The 19,420-nt window shown below is 42.3% G+C and overlaps 1 protein-coding gene across 2 annotated transcripts in view; it reads left to right on the top strand.

Moving 5' to 3' along the window:
• OLFM2 (olfactomedin 2) overlaps positions 1-19,420 on the top strand; it is a 976,052-nt gene that overhangs the window by 865,896 nt on the left and 90,736 nt on the right. For both annotated transcript variants that reach the window (XM_085600732.1, XM_085600731.1), the window contains exon 4: positions 9,537-9,756. In XM_085600732.1, the coding sequence (XP_085456858.1) occupies positions 9,537-9,756 (220 nt within the window). The remainder of the gene's footprint in view (positions 1-9,536; positions 9,757-19,420) is intronic.

The following is a 19,420-nucleotide window of genomic DNA, read 5'->3' as shown; positions in this document are numbered from 1 at the left end:
CACTGCCCTCAATTTAGTATGATGTACCAGTCCACTCCTCCTGCCCTCCATTGCCCAATTCTATGCCCCATCATTGACCTCCTGCTTAAACTCTGTGCTTAGCTTGCTGCCCCTATTCTCCTCCCCCCTGCCCTCTGATGTCTTTGTGCATGCCCCTGCTCCATCCTTTTTGCCCACTATGTTCCATGGACCTGCCACTCCTATCTACTCTGAGTGTTCTGTTGAGCTGCCACTCCCCTCCCACCTGCCTAGCATTGTCTGATGACTGTAACCTGTCCCTGCCACCTCCACCCTGCCTGTCCACATGCCATGCCCCTATCCTCTTCCTCCTGTCCTACATGGTCCATTGTACTGCCACACCCTTCTGCCCTCCCTGATCTGTTGTGCTGCAACTGCTCCTCCTGCCTGCCCCGTGCGGTCTGTTGTGAGGCCCCTTCCCCTGAACTTTCTTGTCCGTGCACAGGTCCTGACCCTCCCTTCTATCCTCCATCGTCCTTTGTGCATGCCCCTGCACCCTCCTTCTTGCCCATAATAGCCATTGTGCTGCCACTAACCCTCCCACTTGCCATGCATGGCCTTCTGTGCTGCCATGGCCCCTCCCACCTTCCCTGTGTGGTCAGTTAGCTGCCCCTGACCCCCTCCCACCTTCCCTCCATGGTCTGTGTGTATGCCATCACAGTCTCACTGTTGCTCTTCACTGTGTGTCTTGCTTCTAGTGCCCATCCTGCCTGACCTCCATGGCTATCTTGCTGCTCCTGCCCTGCCCCCTTGCCCCCAGCCCTCTGTTTACATGTGCAGACCCCTACTCCCTCCCTCCTGGCTTGTCTGTTCCATTGTAATGCCCCTGATCCGTCCCTCCTGCCCTTTATGGTCTGTTATGCTGCAGCTTTCTCTCCTGTCTGTCCATTATGGTCAGCTAGCTACCATTGCCTCTTGCCCCTCTGTTCTCTGTTGTCCATGTGCATGGTCCTGTCCCCTCCCTCTTGCTTTCTATGGATTGTTGTGCTGCACTCCCGTCCCACATGCCCTGTGTGGTGTATTGTGCTGCTGCAAACCCTGATGCCTGCCCTGCAGGGTCAGTTTGGTGCACCTCTCCATGTCCCTCCTGTCCTCTGTTATCCAAGTCCATGTCCCTACCCCATTTCCTTCCGTGATCCAATGTACCATACTTGCAAACATTTTGAACTTGGTAAGAGGGAGATTTAAAAAAAAAACTGGGGTATTGATTTTCCCCTTTGAGTTACATTGAAAAAGAGGAGATTGTAGACAGGAGACAGATCAAATAAAGCCCATTTGAGCTTAAAAACATTGGACGTTTCCTGGCTGAATCGGGTCTGTTGGCATGTATGGTTGTACTACCATTGCCTCTTCCTTCTGCCCACAATGGTCTATTACATTGCCACAGCCTCTCTTGCAAGTCCTGTATTGTTGGTTTGTTGCCCCTGCCCCCCTTTCCACTGCCCTCCATAGTCTGTTGTGCTGCTACTGCCCTTTCTGCCTGCCCAGTGTGGTCAAATTGTTGCATCTGCACTCTCCTACCTGCCTTCAATTTTCAGAGTCCGTGCCCCTGGCCTCTGCCTCTCAACAGTATCCTAATGAACAACTAGATTGCTAACATTCTATATTTATTACAAAAGTGTGGAACGCCTGACGTCACCTTGATGTAATCAAAACTGTAATACCTAGAGCATTTCCTTTAGAAATTACATATATGAGAGGGTCTTATTGGCATCAAAATTATGGTTAGTGCTCTAAAAGACTAAAATAAGGACATATTTTCTGAGTTTTTAAATAGCGATAAAGCACTTTTAAATTATTTGTTATCTTTATGTTTTTTTATCCAGTTGACCACTTGATTAAATGTTGCACTTAGGGGAGAGGATGTGGTGTTACTTCCAGAACTGCAGACTTTGCAAGTGGGGAACCAGGTTGGAGTTTCTGCTTCAGCTCGACATTCTGTGATTCTGGTCAAATCACTTAGTCTCCCCATGTCTACAACCAAAATGAATTTGTTCTTGTGTGATGTAACCAATGCTCATGTTAAGCACTCCAATACCTGACAAATCTGCACTATATAACACTGCAAAAACACAAAATAATAAGTGTTTTGCACACTTCTGTCATTGGGCTATATTTGGGCTACATCTGGGTGATTTTGGGCTACATTTGGGCTCTTTTGTCTCCGGTGGCCATCTTGGGAGATTTATTTGTTATGAAGTTTCCTAATTTCCTCATATACTGCAGTCTCCTCAGTAGGAAATGCTTTCAGTTTTTTACTTTGATTCCATCATGAAGGTATTCAGATATGTCACACATTTGCCATAAATTCTGAAAGTTAGCACTCTAGTTGCTCATTAGATCACTGTAGTAAAACTACTGTTCACCATGGAAGTCTGCTCCTGGTATTTAAAAGTGCATGTTTCAGTCTGCATGTCAGAATTTTTTGATGAAATTGAAGAGGATTTGAGAAGTCACTCAAAATGTGCCCTCATTTTCTTTCTTCGGCATTAATCATAATTTCTATGGCAAAATGAACCCCCTCATTGTGTTCCTTTTTAAATTAAATGTTTTAAGTGTTACTAATTTATTCCAATCAAGATGGCTTCAGGTGTGCCATACTTTTGTCATAATGAAGACAGTAAGCGCTCTAGTTGTTTTTAAGAACACTCTGGGACATTCTGTCATTGGGCTATACTTGGGCTACATCTGGGTGATATTTGGGCTACATTTGGGCTCTTTTGTCTCTGGTGGCCATCTTGGGAGAATTATTTGTTATGAAGTTTCCTAATTTCCTCATTTACTGCAGTCTCCTCAGTAGGAAATGCTTTCAGTTTTTTACTTTGATTCCATCAAGAAGGCATTCAGATGTGTCACACATTTGCCATAAATTCAGAATGTTAGCACGCTTTTTGCTCATTAAATCACTGTAGTAAAGCTACTGCTCACCAGGGAAAACTGCTGCTGGTATTGAAAGTGCATGTTTCAGTTTGCATGTCAGAATGTTTTAATGAAATAGAAGAGGATTTGAGAAGTCACTCAAAATGTGCCCTAATTTTTCTTTCTGCAGCACTAATCATACTTTTTATGGAAAAATGAACCCCCTCATTTTGTTCCTTTTTAAATTAAATGTTTTAAGAGTTACCACTTTAATCCAAGCAAGATGGCTTCAGGTGTGCCATACGTTTATCATAAGTAGGACTGTTAGCGCTCTAGTTGTTCTTTGGAACACTCTGGGGAGCTGCAGTAGAACACAAAGGAATCAACTGACAGTCTCTGCCCTTGTTGGATGTACATGTTTTACTGAGAATGTCAGACTTCATTCTCACATGACTGAGAAAGATAATGTGAATTTACAGAAAATAAGCTCTCAGTTTAGCTTATAGATCACCTTCCAAACCTCTGTGGGAAAAGCATGAGAAAATATTTTTCTCTCAATCATGATATCCCAGCAGAAGGCTTTTTCACATGGTGAAATCACCTTAGAACATACCACAATTCCTAAAATGAGTATGGTACCATCAACAAATGATTTATAATGTAACTAAAGTCTTAAAACCTTCTATTAACTGCAATGCTTTTTAATGAGGTGCTATCATGTATATTGGTCCCAAGATGGCTGCCAACACTTCTTGGATGAAGTGCTGACAGCCAATCAGATCTCAGGATGAGATGTGTGGTTAGGCTCCGCCCACATATATATATGAGTTTACTTTTGATTTTCTCAGGAACTACTGAACAGATTTACACCAAACCTACAAAAGGCACTTCCTTGACCTGAGGACTACCTCTCTGCCAAATTTCTAGTAATTCTGTTCAGCCGTTCGGGCTGTAGCTGTGTCTAAAGGTCCTATGGAAAAATGCATGGGAAAAACGCGTTTTGGGTCCCCCCTTTTATCTCAGCCCCCGCTTGACGAATCCCCCCGAGACTTTCAGGGTAGGAGCGGAGCGTAGCGCCCCACCTATTTTGAAAAATTTGCGAGGATTCGTCGACCGGTGCCAAAGTTATTCAAAATAGAATGTTGCGGATTTCCTATGGAAACGTGGTCCTAACTATAACTACCTACTGGCGACCGCCAGTAGGTAATATATATATTCACTGAAAAAACCATAGGTTTCACACACGTTATAGTTACGAATTAGCATTTAAAAAACCTTGCAAATTCACTTAAAAAACCATAGGTTTCACACATGTTATAGTTAGCTGGACATTTCACTCGTAAAAAACCAATGAAATTCCCCCGTTATAGTTAGTGCAGGCAACTATAACTCACGCGACCGCAAACCTCTGCTGATGACGTCAGATATTACATCACTGTATTTAGACACTTATTTACCCATGTCTTCTTCCATTAATCTTTAGCTATACATATATTACAAATATTTATTTTTCATAAAGACACATATGTCATCAGTGATGTAATATCTGACGTCATCAGCAGAGGATTGCTAGGTAGGTAAGTCTAAGAAAAAACAAGTTTCAAGTTTTTTTTGGCGAGCTTTACTGTGTCCATTCAAAGAGAAGGAAACCTCAGAGAGAGAAAAAGATCAATCCGAGTCGTCACAAAGATCAAATTGTCCGTTGGGCAGAATGATAAACCTAAATTCAAAAGAGATTCTTCCTCATTTGATATTGGTCGTGAGGATAAATTGATGACTGATTTACTATTGCACAAGGTATCGGATTCTGCTTGGAGCAGGGGTCATACGCCGGCTCTCGTTCTCCCACCGTGTCTGCTTTTTGATCTTGATCTTTGTCTGTTCCGGCATTTTTTACTTTTTTGGCATCTCTTCCTCTTCCCCTTGCTTTTACTTGTGCTTTCTCCTCTTCTTCCTTCTTTTGCTTCAGAATCTGAAATTCGTGCAAAAATGTCAAAGTCCCCCTCGGAACTTACGTCAGAGCTAGACCCTGTTGATACTGCCTCCTGTTGTTTTTGCCTTTGTGTTTGATGAAAATTTCTTTGAGCCCAAAAATGAAATGATACGGTTCTTATTTGAGAAACGTGGAGCAATATTCTGAATTGAGGGCAGACCTATGAGTAATGTTTATTTTGATTACTTGTGAAGTAGAAATGTTGAATCGCAGTGTCAACTAATGAACTGATGAATTTTGAATGAATAGGATTAAAGCAGGATCCCGGTTAATATTGATGCTCATTTAATGGATTGAAATTTTGAGCAATATTTTGATTTGAGGGTACATTACCCATGATCATTTGTGATATTCCTTAGGAAATAACATTGTAGAATTGCATGACAAATTAAGGTACATTACCTGTTTTTCTGATGTAATTTGAAGCAATATGAATACAATGTGATTCTGGATACTTACTATATCAGTTACTCAAATGCGTTTAAATGACCGCAGTCGGGTATTCGACACAAATACGTATGTATTGTATTGATGCTTCTTAGACGTTGAGATAAACTAATACTGTCTGGGATTCTCGAATTGTGCTCCAGTGTAACATCTATCTAGATATGAGAATTACGGCGCTTCCTGGCACCGAGTATAACTGTTATGCAAATGACAGGTACCGCTGTCAGTTTCGGTATGATTGAACGATCACTGATTTATTAATTTCTCAAATTATTTACGTTGGATATATTTGTATACAGATTATTTTGCCGATGATGAAATGACCATTTCGCAAATGTGTATTTAAAACTTTATTGAATTCCATTAAATACAATGTGAAATGCGGGATGTGAAACAACAAGTATGTTTTCTGTTTCCATGCATCTTGACCTGTATTTTTACGGGAAGCTGGGCACAGGTCACCAAACTTGAAAAAGGCATTGCAGAAACGAGTTGTTGTGGGCACAATAAAGTATAATTGTGCTATCCTTTGGAGTGTCGCTGTTATCTTTTCAGATTTCCGGAAGTATAACTATTTTTTGGAAATAAATAACGCGGTTGTCGTCACCGCTGCTGGCACCGGCGTCGCTTTGGAGGAGGATCGGCGAAGTACGACGCAGAGTGTTATATATATATATATATATTACCTACTGGCGATAGCCAGTAGGTAGTTATAGTTAGGACCACGTTTCCATAGGAAAACCTCAACATTCTATTTTGAATAACTTTGGCGCCGGTCGACGAATCCTCGCGAATTTCTCAAAATAGGTGGGGCGCTACGCTCCGCTCCTACCCTGAAAGTCTCGGGGGGATTCGTCAAGCGGGGGCTGAGATAAAAGGGGGGTCCCAAAACGCGTTTTTCCCATGCATTTTTCCATAGGACCTTTAGAACGAGCTACAGCCCGAATGGCTGAACAGAATTACTCAAAATTTGGCAGAGAGGTAGTCCCTAGGTCAAGGAAGTGCCTTTTGTAGGTTTGGTGTAAATCTGTTCAGTAGATTCTGAGAAAATAGACTTTAAATCAATATATATATCTGAGCCAGCTTACGGTACGCTTACCGTACGCTTACGGTAAGCGTACGGTGGCGTGCGCGAGCGCGATTCTGATTGGCTCTTAGATCTTAGTAAACATTCGAATCGGCCGAAACCAGGAAGCGGCGGCCGCCATTTTGTCTCTCGCACTGAGAGAGATTTTTAAAATCGGAAGCCCAAAAACATGTAAAGGGGCTGTTTTGACAACTCCCTCCCGCATAGTCATGTTGAGGGAGTCCCCAAACATCCCCCAAGTGCAAAAACGGTTTTATTTTTTTTTCGGCAATTTCGCGGGGTACGCTTACCGTACGCTTACGGTAAGCGTACGGTAAAAAAATAAAAATAAAAAAAACACTATCCACACTTACCCCACCCCCTGTGCTTTTGGTGGCCGAAGGCCACCAAATGTGCTGGGCTTATTACAATGGAAAAAAACACTATCCACACTTACCCCACCCCCTGTGCTTTTGGTGGCCGTAGGCCACCAAATGTACAGGGCTTATTATAAGGGAAAAAAACTTAGCATTTAAAAAACCGTACTAATTCACTGAAAAAACCATAGGTTTCACACACGTTATAGTTAGGAATTAGCATTTAAAAAACTTTGCAAATTCACTGAAAAAACCATAGGTTTCACACATGTTATAGTTTTACTGATAAAAAACCAATGAAATTGCCCCGTTATAGTTAGCGCAGGCAACTATAACTCACGCGACCGCAATCCTCTGCTGATGACATATGTGTCTTTATGAAAAAAAAATATTTGTAATATATGTATAGCTAAAAATGTATGGAAGAAGACATGGGCAAATAAGTGTCTAAATACAGTATTAGCATCAGCAGAGGATTGTGGTCGCGTGAGTTATAGTTGCCTGCGCTAACTATAACGGGGCAATTTCATTGGTTTTTTATCAGTAAAACTATAACATGTGTGAAACCTATGGTTTTTTCAGTGATATATATATATATATATTTACATATTACCTACTGGCGGTCGCCAGTAGGTAGTTATAGTTAGGACCACGTTTCCATAGGAAATCCGCAACATTCTATTTTGAATAACTTTGGCGCCGGTCGACGAATCCTCGCGAATTTTTTTCAAAATAGGTGGGGCGCTACGCTCCGCTCCTACCCTGAAAGTCTCGGGGGGATTCGTCAAGTGGGGGCTGAGATAAAAGGGGGGTCCCAAAACGCGTTTTTCCCATGCATTTTTCCATAGGACCTTTAGACACAGCTACAGCCCGAACGGCTGAACAGAATTACTAGAAATTTGGCAGAGATGTAGTCCTCAGGTCAAGGAAGTGCCTTTTGTAAGTTTGGTGTAAATCTGTTCAGTAGATTCTGAGAAAATAGCCTTTAAATCAATATATATATCTGAGCCAGCTTACGGTGCGCTTACCGTACGCTTACCGTACGCGTACGGTGGCGTGCGCGAGCGCGATTCTGATTGGCTCTTAGATCTTAGTAAACATTCGAATCGGCCGAAACCAGGAAGCGGCGGCCGCCATTTTCTCTCTCGCACTGAGAGTGTGGATTAAAATACAAAGCACAAAAACATGTAAAGGGGCTGTTTGGACAGCTCCGAAACACCTAGCCATGGTGAGGGAGTCCCCAAAGACCCCCAATGCCAAAAACGGAATTTTTATTTTTTCGCTAATTTCGCCGATTACGCTTACCGTACGCGTACGGTAAAAAAATATTTTAAAAAAAAAATTATCCACACTCTCCTCACCCCGTGTGCAAATGGTGCCCGAAGGGCACCATTTGTGCATGGATTATAACAGATGTAAAAAATTAAAATATTACCTTTCAAAACGAAGTGCATCATATGTCCTCCATGTGCGCACGGTGCGCGAAGCGCATCGTGCGTACATGGCCCATCTAGCGTAACGTGGGCACGCGGTGCGCGTAGCGCACCGCGTGCCCACCGTGCGTGCACGGCACTAACTGCGTAAAGTGGGCGCGCGGTGCGCAAAGCGCACCGCGTGCTCACTGTGCGCGCACGGTGCGCAAAGCGCACCGTGCGCGCACAGAACGAACTGCGTTAAGTGGGCGCGCACGCCACGAATGGCGTAAAGTAACTTAGCATTTAAAAAAACGTACAAATTCACTGAAAAAACCATAGGTTTCACACACGTTATAGTTAGGAATTATCATTTAAAAAACCTTGCAAATTCACTGAAAAAACCATAGGTTTCACACATGTTATAGTTAGCGGAAATTTTACTGATAAAAAACCAATGAAATTCCCCCGTTATAGTTAGTGCAGGCAACTATAACTCACGCGACCGCAATCTTCTGCTGATGACATATGTGTCTTTATGAAAAAAAAATATTTGTAATATATGTATAGCTAAAAATTTATGGAAGAAGACATGGGCAAATAAGTGTCTAAATACAGTATTAGCATCAGCAGAGGATTGCGGTCGCGTGAGTTATAGTTGCCTGCACTAACTATAACGGGGGAATTTCATTGGTTTTTTATCAGTAAAATTTCCGCTAACTATAACATGTGTGAAACCTATGGTTTTTTCAGTGAATATATATATATATACACACACACACACACACACACACACACACACACACCAGGGAAGCTTGGATGTCTATTTTGATGAGAAGTATCCTTTATTTGAAGTTTCGCATTGATAGTATTGAAAAAGTATTAAGCATTGTGTACCTGCCTACTACAGGCTGGCACTACAGAAGGTATAGTAAGATTACATGTTGCTCAGTAGTGTCACAATTAGGAAAACAATAATGTTGGACAGAAAATGATTTCTGCTGCAATATATGGTTCGAATGGAGTGAGACTCCCTTTCTTAACCAGGCACATGAATATCCCAAACTAACTCATTTTGACGTTTCTTCCTGCTCGGTACATATTCACCTCACTTTATGGGGCCATTTGATGCAGTGTTCTCTACAATGATGTTTTCTTTCCGTAGGCACATTCTGGTTGCCAGGATTGGCATGAGTAAGCCATTGCTTGGTGTACAAAGGACATATGGGATACTAACACAGGACCTCATGACTTGACTAATCACCCAGCTTGCTTCAGGAAGAATATTAAACAGAGAGGATTCTGTGCTAGCTCACATAGGTTGAGAAAGATCTGAGCTATCTCTTTTTTTGACCATTTGACAGGAGCTGAAGGACAAAATGAACGAACTGCTGCCGCTGATCCCAGTCCTCGATCAATACAAATCAGACACAAAGATGATCGTTCAGCTGAAGGAGGAGGTGAGGAACCTCTCGGGTGTGCTGCTCGCGATCCAGGAAGAGATGGGGGCGTATGACTATGAGGAGCTGCAGCAGCGCGTCTTGCTTCTGGAGGCACGGCTGCATGCCTGCATGCAGAAACTAGGTAAGTCTAAGAAAAAACAAGATTCAAGTTTTTTTGGGCGAGCTTTACTGTGTCCATTCAAAGAGAAGGAAACCTCAGAACTGAGAGTTATTCAGTAGTGGCCCATGCAGGTAAGAGAGGTGGGATGGTGGGGCAGGGTGGGGGGGGGGGATTTCGTCTAATCCCATGAGGGCAAATTAATTGTTTATTTAATTTTCCCTCATCATAGTCCATTAAAATCCCCCCACATGGCCTCACCGCTCTTACCTGGATGGGACGAAACCTGAGTTATTTAGTTAATTATTTTTATTTTGATATTAACATGCTATGCTGTTGCAGCCGTCTATGCATTTTTTGAGTTGTGTGTCAGAATATTCTGTTCAGAAACATTGTCAGACACAAACATCCTGACCAAAATATTGTCCAAAAATATGTGATCCCATTGAGTGTAAATTTTCTATTATTAACGCAGTTGAGTCATATTTTTGAAGATGGTGTTTTAGACACAATAAATATGTCAAATGATATTCTGCTACCAAAGCATTTATTTCCAGATTAAAAAAATTTACCTCATACCACAGAACATAAGGGACTGTGGTTCCCAGTGCTTTTGTTTATGGCACTAATTTTTGCGCGAAATGCGAACACAGATCAAAAATTGACACAAAGAAACAGTGTGTGCTAAAATATACTGATAGATAACAGATATGCATTTTGTGTAATTGTATGCAATTTCTCATAATTGTGCCAGAATTTCACATATTTATGCAAAAGCAACTACGCAGATTTCACACACACCTATATTTCCCTCTGTGCCTGGAGGTCAATATTCATTTTTCCTCCCCAAATGGACCAAGCCCTGCTTGTGAGACAACTTTAGGGACAATCTACACTAAATGGACTGCTGTAACCAGGGCAGACCTCTTGTCTTGATGCACTGAAGGTGAAGGCCCTGAGGCAAGCACTGATGCTGCCAATGATTGTCAAGTGATGCACACCCGTATTCCCAAATGGTGTCGAGGAGTTTGGCGGGGTGGAAGCTCCATTGATTTTGTTGATGCTTCCATCCCACCAATCTCTGAGCGAGCCATAAGACACAACTGCCACACGCAGCCACTATGATTTCATGGATCAATGTGACGTGGCAAGTGGCTTGGACAGCCTATTGGCTGCAATGATTATTCAAAAGCAACATGCAGTGGGTGCGAAGCCTTGATAACTGCCTATCCAAACCAGAAGCCTCTAGGGTGAAGCTACTTGGGGTGGGCACTCTGAACAGTGAGATCAAAATAAATCATCAAATCTACACTCTGTGTTTAGAAACCATGACATGGAAATGGCAAAGATACATTTTTCGACACCAATCACAATCATAAGACATGTTTGCACCCACTTTTAAAGCTATTAATATGAGATTTGGTGTGTTGGGTACTGCAGATAGTTTGAGTTATGGTTCTTAGCTAGATAATGTTTAGCAACTTCTGAGGGGAGAAGCACAGGGTCGGACCGGCATATAGTGTTATCATACAGTGAGCAATGGGCTCTCTTACAGGTCAGCGTGTGGGCCTGTTTAATGGTCTGCTGGGCCAGCTTTAATTGTTGATTTCTCTGATATTAAAACAAACATTGCCTGAAGCAAAGTCAAATACATGCATTCTTCTATACCTTGCAAAACACTTATGCAACATGTCTTTACAAGTTACAAACTGCCCCATTTGCGAACATGGGTCCCTTCTTTAGCTATCTAATGCCCTCATGTTGACTTCTTTTATTTTGATGCCTGGGCCTCTTTTCTGGCCCAGTCTGATCCTGGAGATGCATAGGAATGAGGTGCTGCAGTCTGCATGCTATCTCCAATAAAGAATGTTTAAATAACAAGTTTCATACAGAAACTGAGCAAAAAGTGTCCCCTAAACACATATCCAATGCTATCTTTTTCCAATGTGACTGGTTGAATTAATCCTTTTTCTCCCTATTTCCTGTTTTTAATCGACCGGCTTGGTCCTATCCCTGTTGCAATGTCATAAACGTGTGTTCTGAAATTCAATGCAAATTTGCAATGAACTCAGGAGGGTCTGACTGTGGATCCATCCAGAGACATGTTAGGCACATCTATGCGGTTAGATAAATTGGAAATGTCTGCAAACCTAATTATCTGCATTTGAAAGTGTTAAGTGAATCTCAGCCTTGTACTATTATATTGCATTGAAAGAAGAAGAGGGGGTGGAACCAACCAATGACAATAGAAACGGTGTTACAATCAACAGACAGGATACCTGCTGGGGTAAACTTTTATCTTCCACATGTACTATGTAAGTCTGTCTAATTTCTCTCTGTAGAACATTTTCAGCTCTCTGAAGAAGGACTTGTAAAAGACAAGAAAAAGTAAAACTGTGGAGGCTAACAGATGCTTTAGAGCAGGGTGTCCAAGGCTGGTCTACAAGATCAGAACCATGCCAGATTATCAGGGTGGCCGCGGAAATGATTCCCAGTTTGACATAAGTTTAGACCTGAAGCCTAAGGTTAGACCTGAAGTCTAAACTTAGACTTCAAGTCTAAACTTAGGCTTCAGGTTTAAACTTAGACTTCAGGTCTAAGTTTACCTTTGTGAATCAGGCCCTTAGACTTCAGGTCTGAAGTTAGAGTTCATGTCTATGTTTACCTTTGTGATTCGGGCCCTTAGACTTGAGGTCTAAACTGAGACTTCAGGTCTAAGTTTACCTTTGTGAATCAGGCCCTCTGACTTCAGGTCTAAGTTTACCTTTGTGAATCAGGCCCTCTGACTTCAGGTCTAAGTTTACCTTTGTGAATCAGGCACACAGTATATAAATTTACAACATGCATATGTGTTCTATAACTTAATATCAAGACAATCCACGCAGGCGTATATCAGACACCCCTGCCTCAGGCAGTATATTGCTCAACTCACCCTTGCTGATAGTATATGGAAAATACCGCCCTGCCAATGTTTGAGCTTGGTTTAAAGGGGTATGTTGCAGGACAAGAGACGATTCCATTCTACTTGCAAATTCTCGCAAAAATCTGTTGTTTACTATTTCACAAGTTTCTAAAATCTTCACAAGATTTCTGATAAATAAAATGTTGTGTAATGTTGTGTTTGATCAGCAAATATCATGGAATCAGGGGTTGACGGAGTTCGTGGAGTTGGACTACGTTGAATTCCGTGGAGTTCCGCTCCGCCATATGGGGGACTGAAATCAAGGACTACTCATGATCGGAAGGGGGGGCGTCAAAGTGGCAAGAAAACATAACCAACCTAATGAGTAGACTTCATAATATATCACACTGAAAACAGACTGTCCCCAGAACATACCCCACTGTCACGTGAATTGCCTCAAGCATGCTGCACAGTGACACATCAACACAAATTCCATAATGAAGGGAACTCCTTGTATTCCACCATCTTGCCCCCAAAATATACTACAGGGCACCGATGCACAGAAAAAAATGACCCACTTAAACATGTCATGTCCTAAAATGTACACAATACAGTGACATACACTAAAATACACCACAATGAATGAGATCAAACGCAACATTCACACACTTCAATTGACAGGGTGTTTGTAATTAACCTCGCTTTAACAAAGGAGATGACACCCAAAATATACTCCATTGGAAGAAGGCATTCTCGCCCGGAATCAGACGAGCATGAAAATGTCACTGCAATCAAAAACGTACTCTGCTATTCCTATACAGAACTGTGTACCCAAATTCTGCATGAGTTATAAAGCGCTCCCCAAAACATGCTTCCCCAGCCTCACCCAGGTCACCAGCGGGCTGCATATGAACTGTTCCAACACCGGGGCGAAGATCTTGCTCTGCATTTTCTGCGCTGTCCTGCTGTAGGCAGCTGGGGAGGGAAGAAATGGCCTGGGCTGGGTGCTGGGCATGGGAACCAGCTACACGTCCATCCAGTACACTTTGGGGAAGGGTGCAAGGAACCTCTCTTCGGGGTACGCCAAGCCCCCTCCTCCTCCCCAGAATGTGTCTTTCAGTGGTTGCATTAGCACGCAGGAGCACAGCTCGATCGCTGATTGGGTGCCAGAGGCGCGTGCGGGAGAAGAAGGGCAGCCAATGGGGCGTCCTCCGCACATCCTCCTCCAGGGACAGGAATGTGTGCAAGTGATAGAGTGCAGCCAGCATGCCCTATGGAAACCTCACACTGAGGCGGCCTTCTGCGGAAAAAAGGGGGCCAGTATTCCTCATGTTCTAGGAAAATGGTAACAGATTGTAGGAGTGGGCGGTGGGGACAAACTCCGCCACGCAGCGGAATCGGCGTTTCTGTTTTTCCAAAAACTCCGCTCTCCCAGCGGAGCACAGAGTTGGAAAAACTCTGCAAACTCTGTTAGCGAAGCAGAGCTCACCGCCCACACTTACCTGGAATTTAATACTCACACAAGATATTGGCAGTGCACTTCACAAGATTTAGTGTAATTTTACATGATTTACACAAAATTTCACGAAGTTCCTTTAAAAAATTGTAATTTCACCCCGGTCTTACTCTCATATTTGGGAATAAAACAATGCTGTTTGCTATAATTTAACTTTCTCAAGGCAGTTGGCATGGCCAAAAGAAACTGGCAGCAGTGTACCCATTCTGAAAGAAATCAGAAGTGACCTGACTTTGTATTTAGGAAGAGACATGTGAGCCGACAGGTAAATTAGAAGCATCTGCCAAAGTAAAAGATCCGAGTGGGATAGAGGGGCAGGGCGGGAGAGAAATAGAAATAAAGGAGGGACGAGAGGCAGACAGAGAGGGATCAAAAGAAAGAGCAAGAGAAAAGAGAGAGCAGAAATCAGGGACTGACTGCCGCAGTGAGCTGCAAAAAGCGTCGTTTAGTGATATTTTAGATCTCAGGTGTATTTGTTGATGTCATTGTTATAAGTGAATTGACATTTCCTAAAATCATTTTGTAAGAAGGATTTATGCACCGAGAATGAGTTGAAGGGTTCGATTTATTGATCCTAATTACTTTTATGGATATGTAAAATGTTAAAGTGATATTGAAAGGTAAACTTTTATTTTGTCAGACAATGAAAATAAAATTCAAATGAAAAACATTTACATCCACATTTTGTTAAAGAGACCGGACCCCCTCACATTGTCTCTCATCCACTAGCCTTGGGTTTTTGAAATCTGGACCCGGGTGGCTCCTGCTCCCATGGGAAAGTAAAATAATAGGAAGGGCTGATATTGAAATTGAAAATGAGTAACTATGAAAGATACCAGAGCGTCCTAGGGATCAACCAAGTCTGCATTGCTGAGGCCAATGTTTATTTATGTATTCACAGTTTTATAGAAAACGAACTGGACCCCCTCAGGGTGACCAAGAGCTACAAACAAGATTCATATTTATACACAAGCCGAATTCCTTCGGTTGCATCTTTTTAGGTCTCGCCTTACCCAGGTCTGGCGAGACTTATTGAGAGGGCTCCAAAAAGTGCTACCAGGCCAGCCTAGAGCTACAGTGCATGTGCGCAGGCGCGCGCGCCGCGCTTTACCGCCATTAATTTCACTCCGCTTTGATGTTTGATCGCGATCACTTTCACTTTTGCGGCCGCTTGGCATAGCCCATAGGTCTCGCTTTTGGGACCTTATAAGTATTTAGTTATGCAACTGTTGCATGGCTAAACAATTATAAGGTCCCAAAGGCGAGACCTATTGGCTATGCCAATGCTTGTTTTAATTGCAATTTAGTGGGTTTATTCATATGTATAAGAACACACAACAATACATAGGCAATCATTGACAGTGGCCCACGCAGGGGAGCTAACACGAGAAGAAAGGCCGGCATGTGATACAACAGAAGAAACATGGCTGCAATAGTCCAGACTGGGTCTAACTGGGAGTCAAGTTAGGCACATGCTCTCTTTTGGGGGAGGTGGTATGCTGAGGCACAGTGGCGTAACATTAGCCCTGCAGCCCTGGCGGATGGGGGGGGGCAAGCTCCAGGTGGCCCCATCTGGCATTTTGCACAGGCAGCAGGCCCGACTGTGTTCAGGTGCCGGGGGGCCTCCTTGTATTTTGCAGAGAGACCCTGTCAAGTTTTCTTATGCCACAGCTGAGGCATGTATATATGCAGGGCACAAGTCAAGGGGTACACATGGGTAGACAAAAGCCGTCTACTCTGCCAATAGGTTGGGCCCCACAGAAATATTCAGAACTTGTCCCGGTGTCATTTCAGACACCGGGACACATACAGCAGCACCTGCACATTGTCTGCTTTCGTTTTGATCTGCAACTTGCTGGCCCCACAACAAAGCCCTAAATGAAGGGGCCATCATTCCTCATTTTGTTGGGAGTATCCTGGCTGGGAGCTATCCAGAGCCTCACACCTAAATGCAAAGCAGAGGAAACAAAAGCACTCAGATTTTCACTTCACAGGTTCTTAAGGGAGGCATGCTTTTGACTTTATTCAGTCCCTGTATATAAGACATAGTCATGCACTATAAGAATGTTAGTTGTGTTAGGCTGTCCCAGTATTTATCAACCAATATTTTTTTTTTTAGTGCTACTCACCCCAATCCAGGGTAGCGGAGTTCTTTATATTACACTTGCACATTATATAATGACAATAAATCATATGTGCTTAAATCAATGTACAGGATGTGTTACATAAGACAGGGATGGTTACATGGCGGAGGAGCCACAACCCTTCATAGCTCACTGAAATATATTAGAAGGATTCCAATTTATGAGCTGCAGGTAACAAAACGATCTCTGTGTTAAAACCAGTAACTAATTAACCCATTTATTTAAAATAAAAATCTGTCATCTGTGTGTTACATAATGTGCTTTGTAGGAGACATATTAACTCTCTATGTGACTTTAATGTAAAACTGGGACTAGACAAAACACAGATCTCTCCAGCAAATATGTTAACCTTCAGAGTTATTTTATCATTACCATTATTCCCTGAGATTTAGTTGCCACACAAAGATCTCTGCAGCAGATGCCTCCCCATAAGATATTTTAAAATGCAAGCTTTGCAACCAATTAAGTAGAACAGCTTTACTGCCATGTTTCTGCTTTTTGCTAATTTCTTTGTGGCAGGGTTTTAAAAAATAAATGTATAAGATGAGGCCCAGATTTTGCATTGGAGTTGTGTCACTTTTTGGCATATCCCCTATGCAAAATCTAATTTGTTAAATATTGCAATGTGCTCAAATGTGGTCATGATAGACCTGCTAAACATATTTATGAGGGCTTAGGATCTGATGTCACTTCTTGTAATGTCATTTCCTGAGACGTCATGGGTTGTGATGCCATTTCCTGTGATGGCACGTGCAAAGTCACGTGCCATCATGGTACGCACTGTGATGTCATGCACCTTGATGTCAGTTGCATACTGCTTAACTTGGTTAGTTCCACCGTTTCTTTTTTTAGGACTTGTGCCTTATATTACCTACTGGCGGTCGTCAGTAGGTAGTTATCGTTAGAACCAGGTTTCCATTGGAAAAGCATTTTTTGACTCGCCTATAACTTTGGCGTGTTCGGCCAATCTTCATGAAGTTTTCCCAAAAAAAGTGTCAAGGTAGGTTTTGGTTGTTATGAAAAGTGTGGGGGTGATCCGTGCAGTGTGGACCAAGAATTTGTGGTACGAAATAAGGATGCATTTGTAATGTTAGTTCCCATAGGAACCTTTAGCCACACCTACAGCCCGAACCGCTGAACTGACTTACACCAATTTTGTCAGGGAGGTAGAAGTTGGTTCAAGGAAAAGCCTTTTGCTTATGTGGTGTAAATCTGTATCAGTAGTTGTTGAGAAATGTAAGTTTTAAAACTATGGTGATATCTCTGGGTGCGGATATTTTGTACTGGTTTCGCGGTTTATCGTGAATGCATGCAGCAATGGGAATGCTCTGATTAGCTGGACGAAACCTGAACAGAAAGTTGCGGCCACCATTTTATTGCTCGGGAACAGTTCCTGGGGCTGAAAATTATTGAAAACGCTAACATAAGGAGTCAGAGTAGAGGTACTTTGACCTCATGTTTGAAAAATAGGGGTGTTAGTGACACAAGTTATGTGTCCAAAATAAATTTGTACCTTTGCGGGGACATCCCGACTATCAACGTCTTCGCGAATATTGGTGGCAATATTTAAAAAAAATCAGTTAATTATTAATACGCATTGTTATAGAGATATTGATATTTTGCTAAATGTTTTTATAGAGTTATTTATATAGTGAGTTATCTACTGTGATGGTTAGAATTTATTATATAGTTATCATTTTTTAATGTAGCGGTGGCTATTGAATTCTTGCTTTTGCTTTCTGCTTTCTATAAATTCCATGCATGTCAAAACGCAGATTGTTGTTATGGATACAGCCCATGTGATGGTCTCTGAGGAATGTAGAAACAGTTTTATTAGCATGTTTCCTGGCTTTGTCAATCTGTGGACAGAATTGATTTGACCACTTCAATTTCTGTCTTTGACATATATTAAAGTACACCAAGACAGTGTGAGGGAAAAGTGACATCAGTTCTGCAAAGGTTTCTTTCATCGAGCCCTACCAAAAAAAAAAAAGCTTACAGGGACATTATAGTTGGTATTTAGCATTATATACATCTTAGAAATTCACTGCAAATACCAAAGGTTGCAGGGATGTTATAGTTAGGCTGATTTCACTCATACAAAACCAGAGAAATTCAGCAGTTAATATTAGCTGAGCCAACTATAGCATGCAGCCCCGCAATGCACTGCTTATGACCTCATATATTACATCACTCTTGGCATGGTCAGTGACATCACTGATGACACCATCCATAGAATCTCTGATGTACCCATTCATATCCCAATATAACCTTTCATACACCCACTCCAACTTCCACACTAACATTCTCAAAACCATTGACCCATCCATATCAGTACTCAGACATCCACTCATTGATTCATAGGTCCACACACACATCCACTCAGTTACCCATACAGCCACTCACACACTGCCAGACACTCATAGAGCTACTCACACACCTACTCACTCAACTATAGTGTCAATCACACAGCCATTTACTCACCTATAAATGTATACAAACATCTACTCAGTTACCCATACAGCCCCTCACACACATACTCACTAACCCATACAACCACTATCACAATCCCTCACTCACACATACAGTCATTCATATACTCGAACACTTAGCTATACTGCGTTTCACATTTCCAGCTACTCACCCATAAACCACTGACACATCCACTCACTCACTGACACAGTCATACACACACTCAGTCACAAATGCAGCCCTTCACTTACACACTCACTAACCCATACAGCCAATGACTCACCAAATCACCCACCCATTCAAGTAGTCACACACACCCTCACCCACCTACACAGGCACTCATACACCCATACAGGTAGTCAGACAACCAATCAGACACCCATACAGCCACTCACAAACCCACTCACCAACCCATACAGCCACTTAGACACCATCTGACAGACTGATACAGACATTCAGACAACCTAGTCAGTGACCCATACATTCACTGAGACACCTAATCACTCATTTGTACAGTCAGTCCCACACCCACTGAATCATCCATACAGGCACTCGTACACCGACTGATTCATTAATACACCATGGTATATATATTTAACACTCATAAACATTTTTAAAACACTCACAGTCACTGGATGATGTTGTTAGTGATGT

Source organism: Triturus cristatus, chromosome 4_2 (genome assembly GCF_964204655.1).
Source record: "Triturus cristatus chromosome 4_2, aTriCri1.1, whole genome shotgun sequence".
NCBI classification, from domain to species: domain Eukaryota; kingdom Metazoa; phylum Chordata; class Amphibia; order Caudata; family Salamandridae; genus Triturus; species Triturus cristatus.
This window is presented reverse-complemented; position numbering and strand designations above follow the sequence as displayed.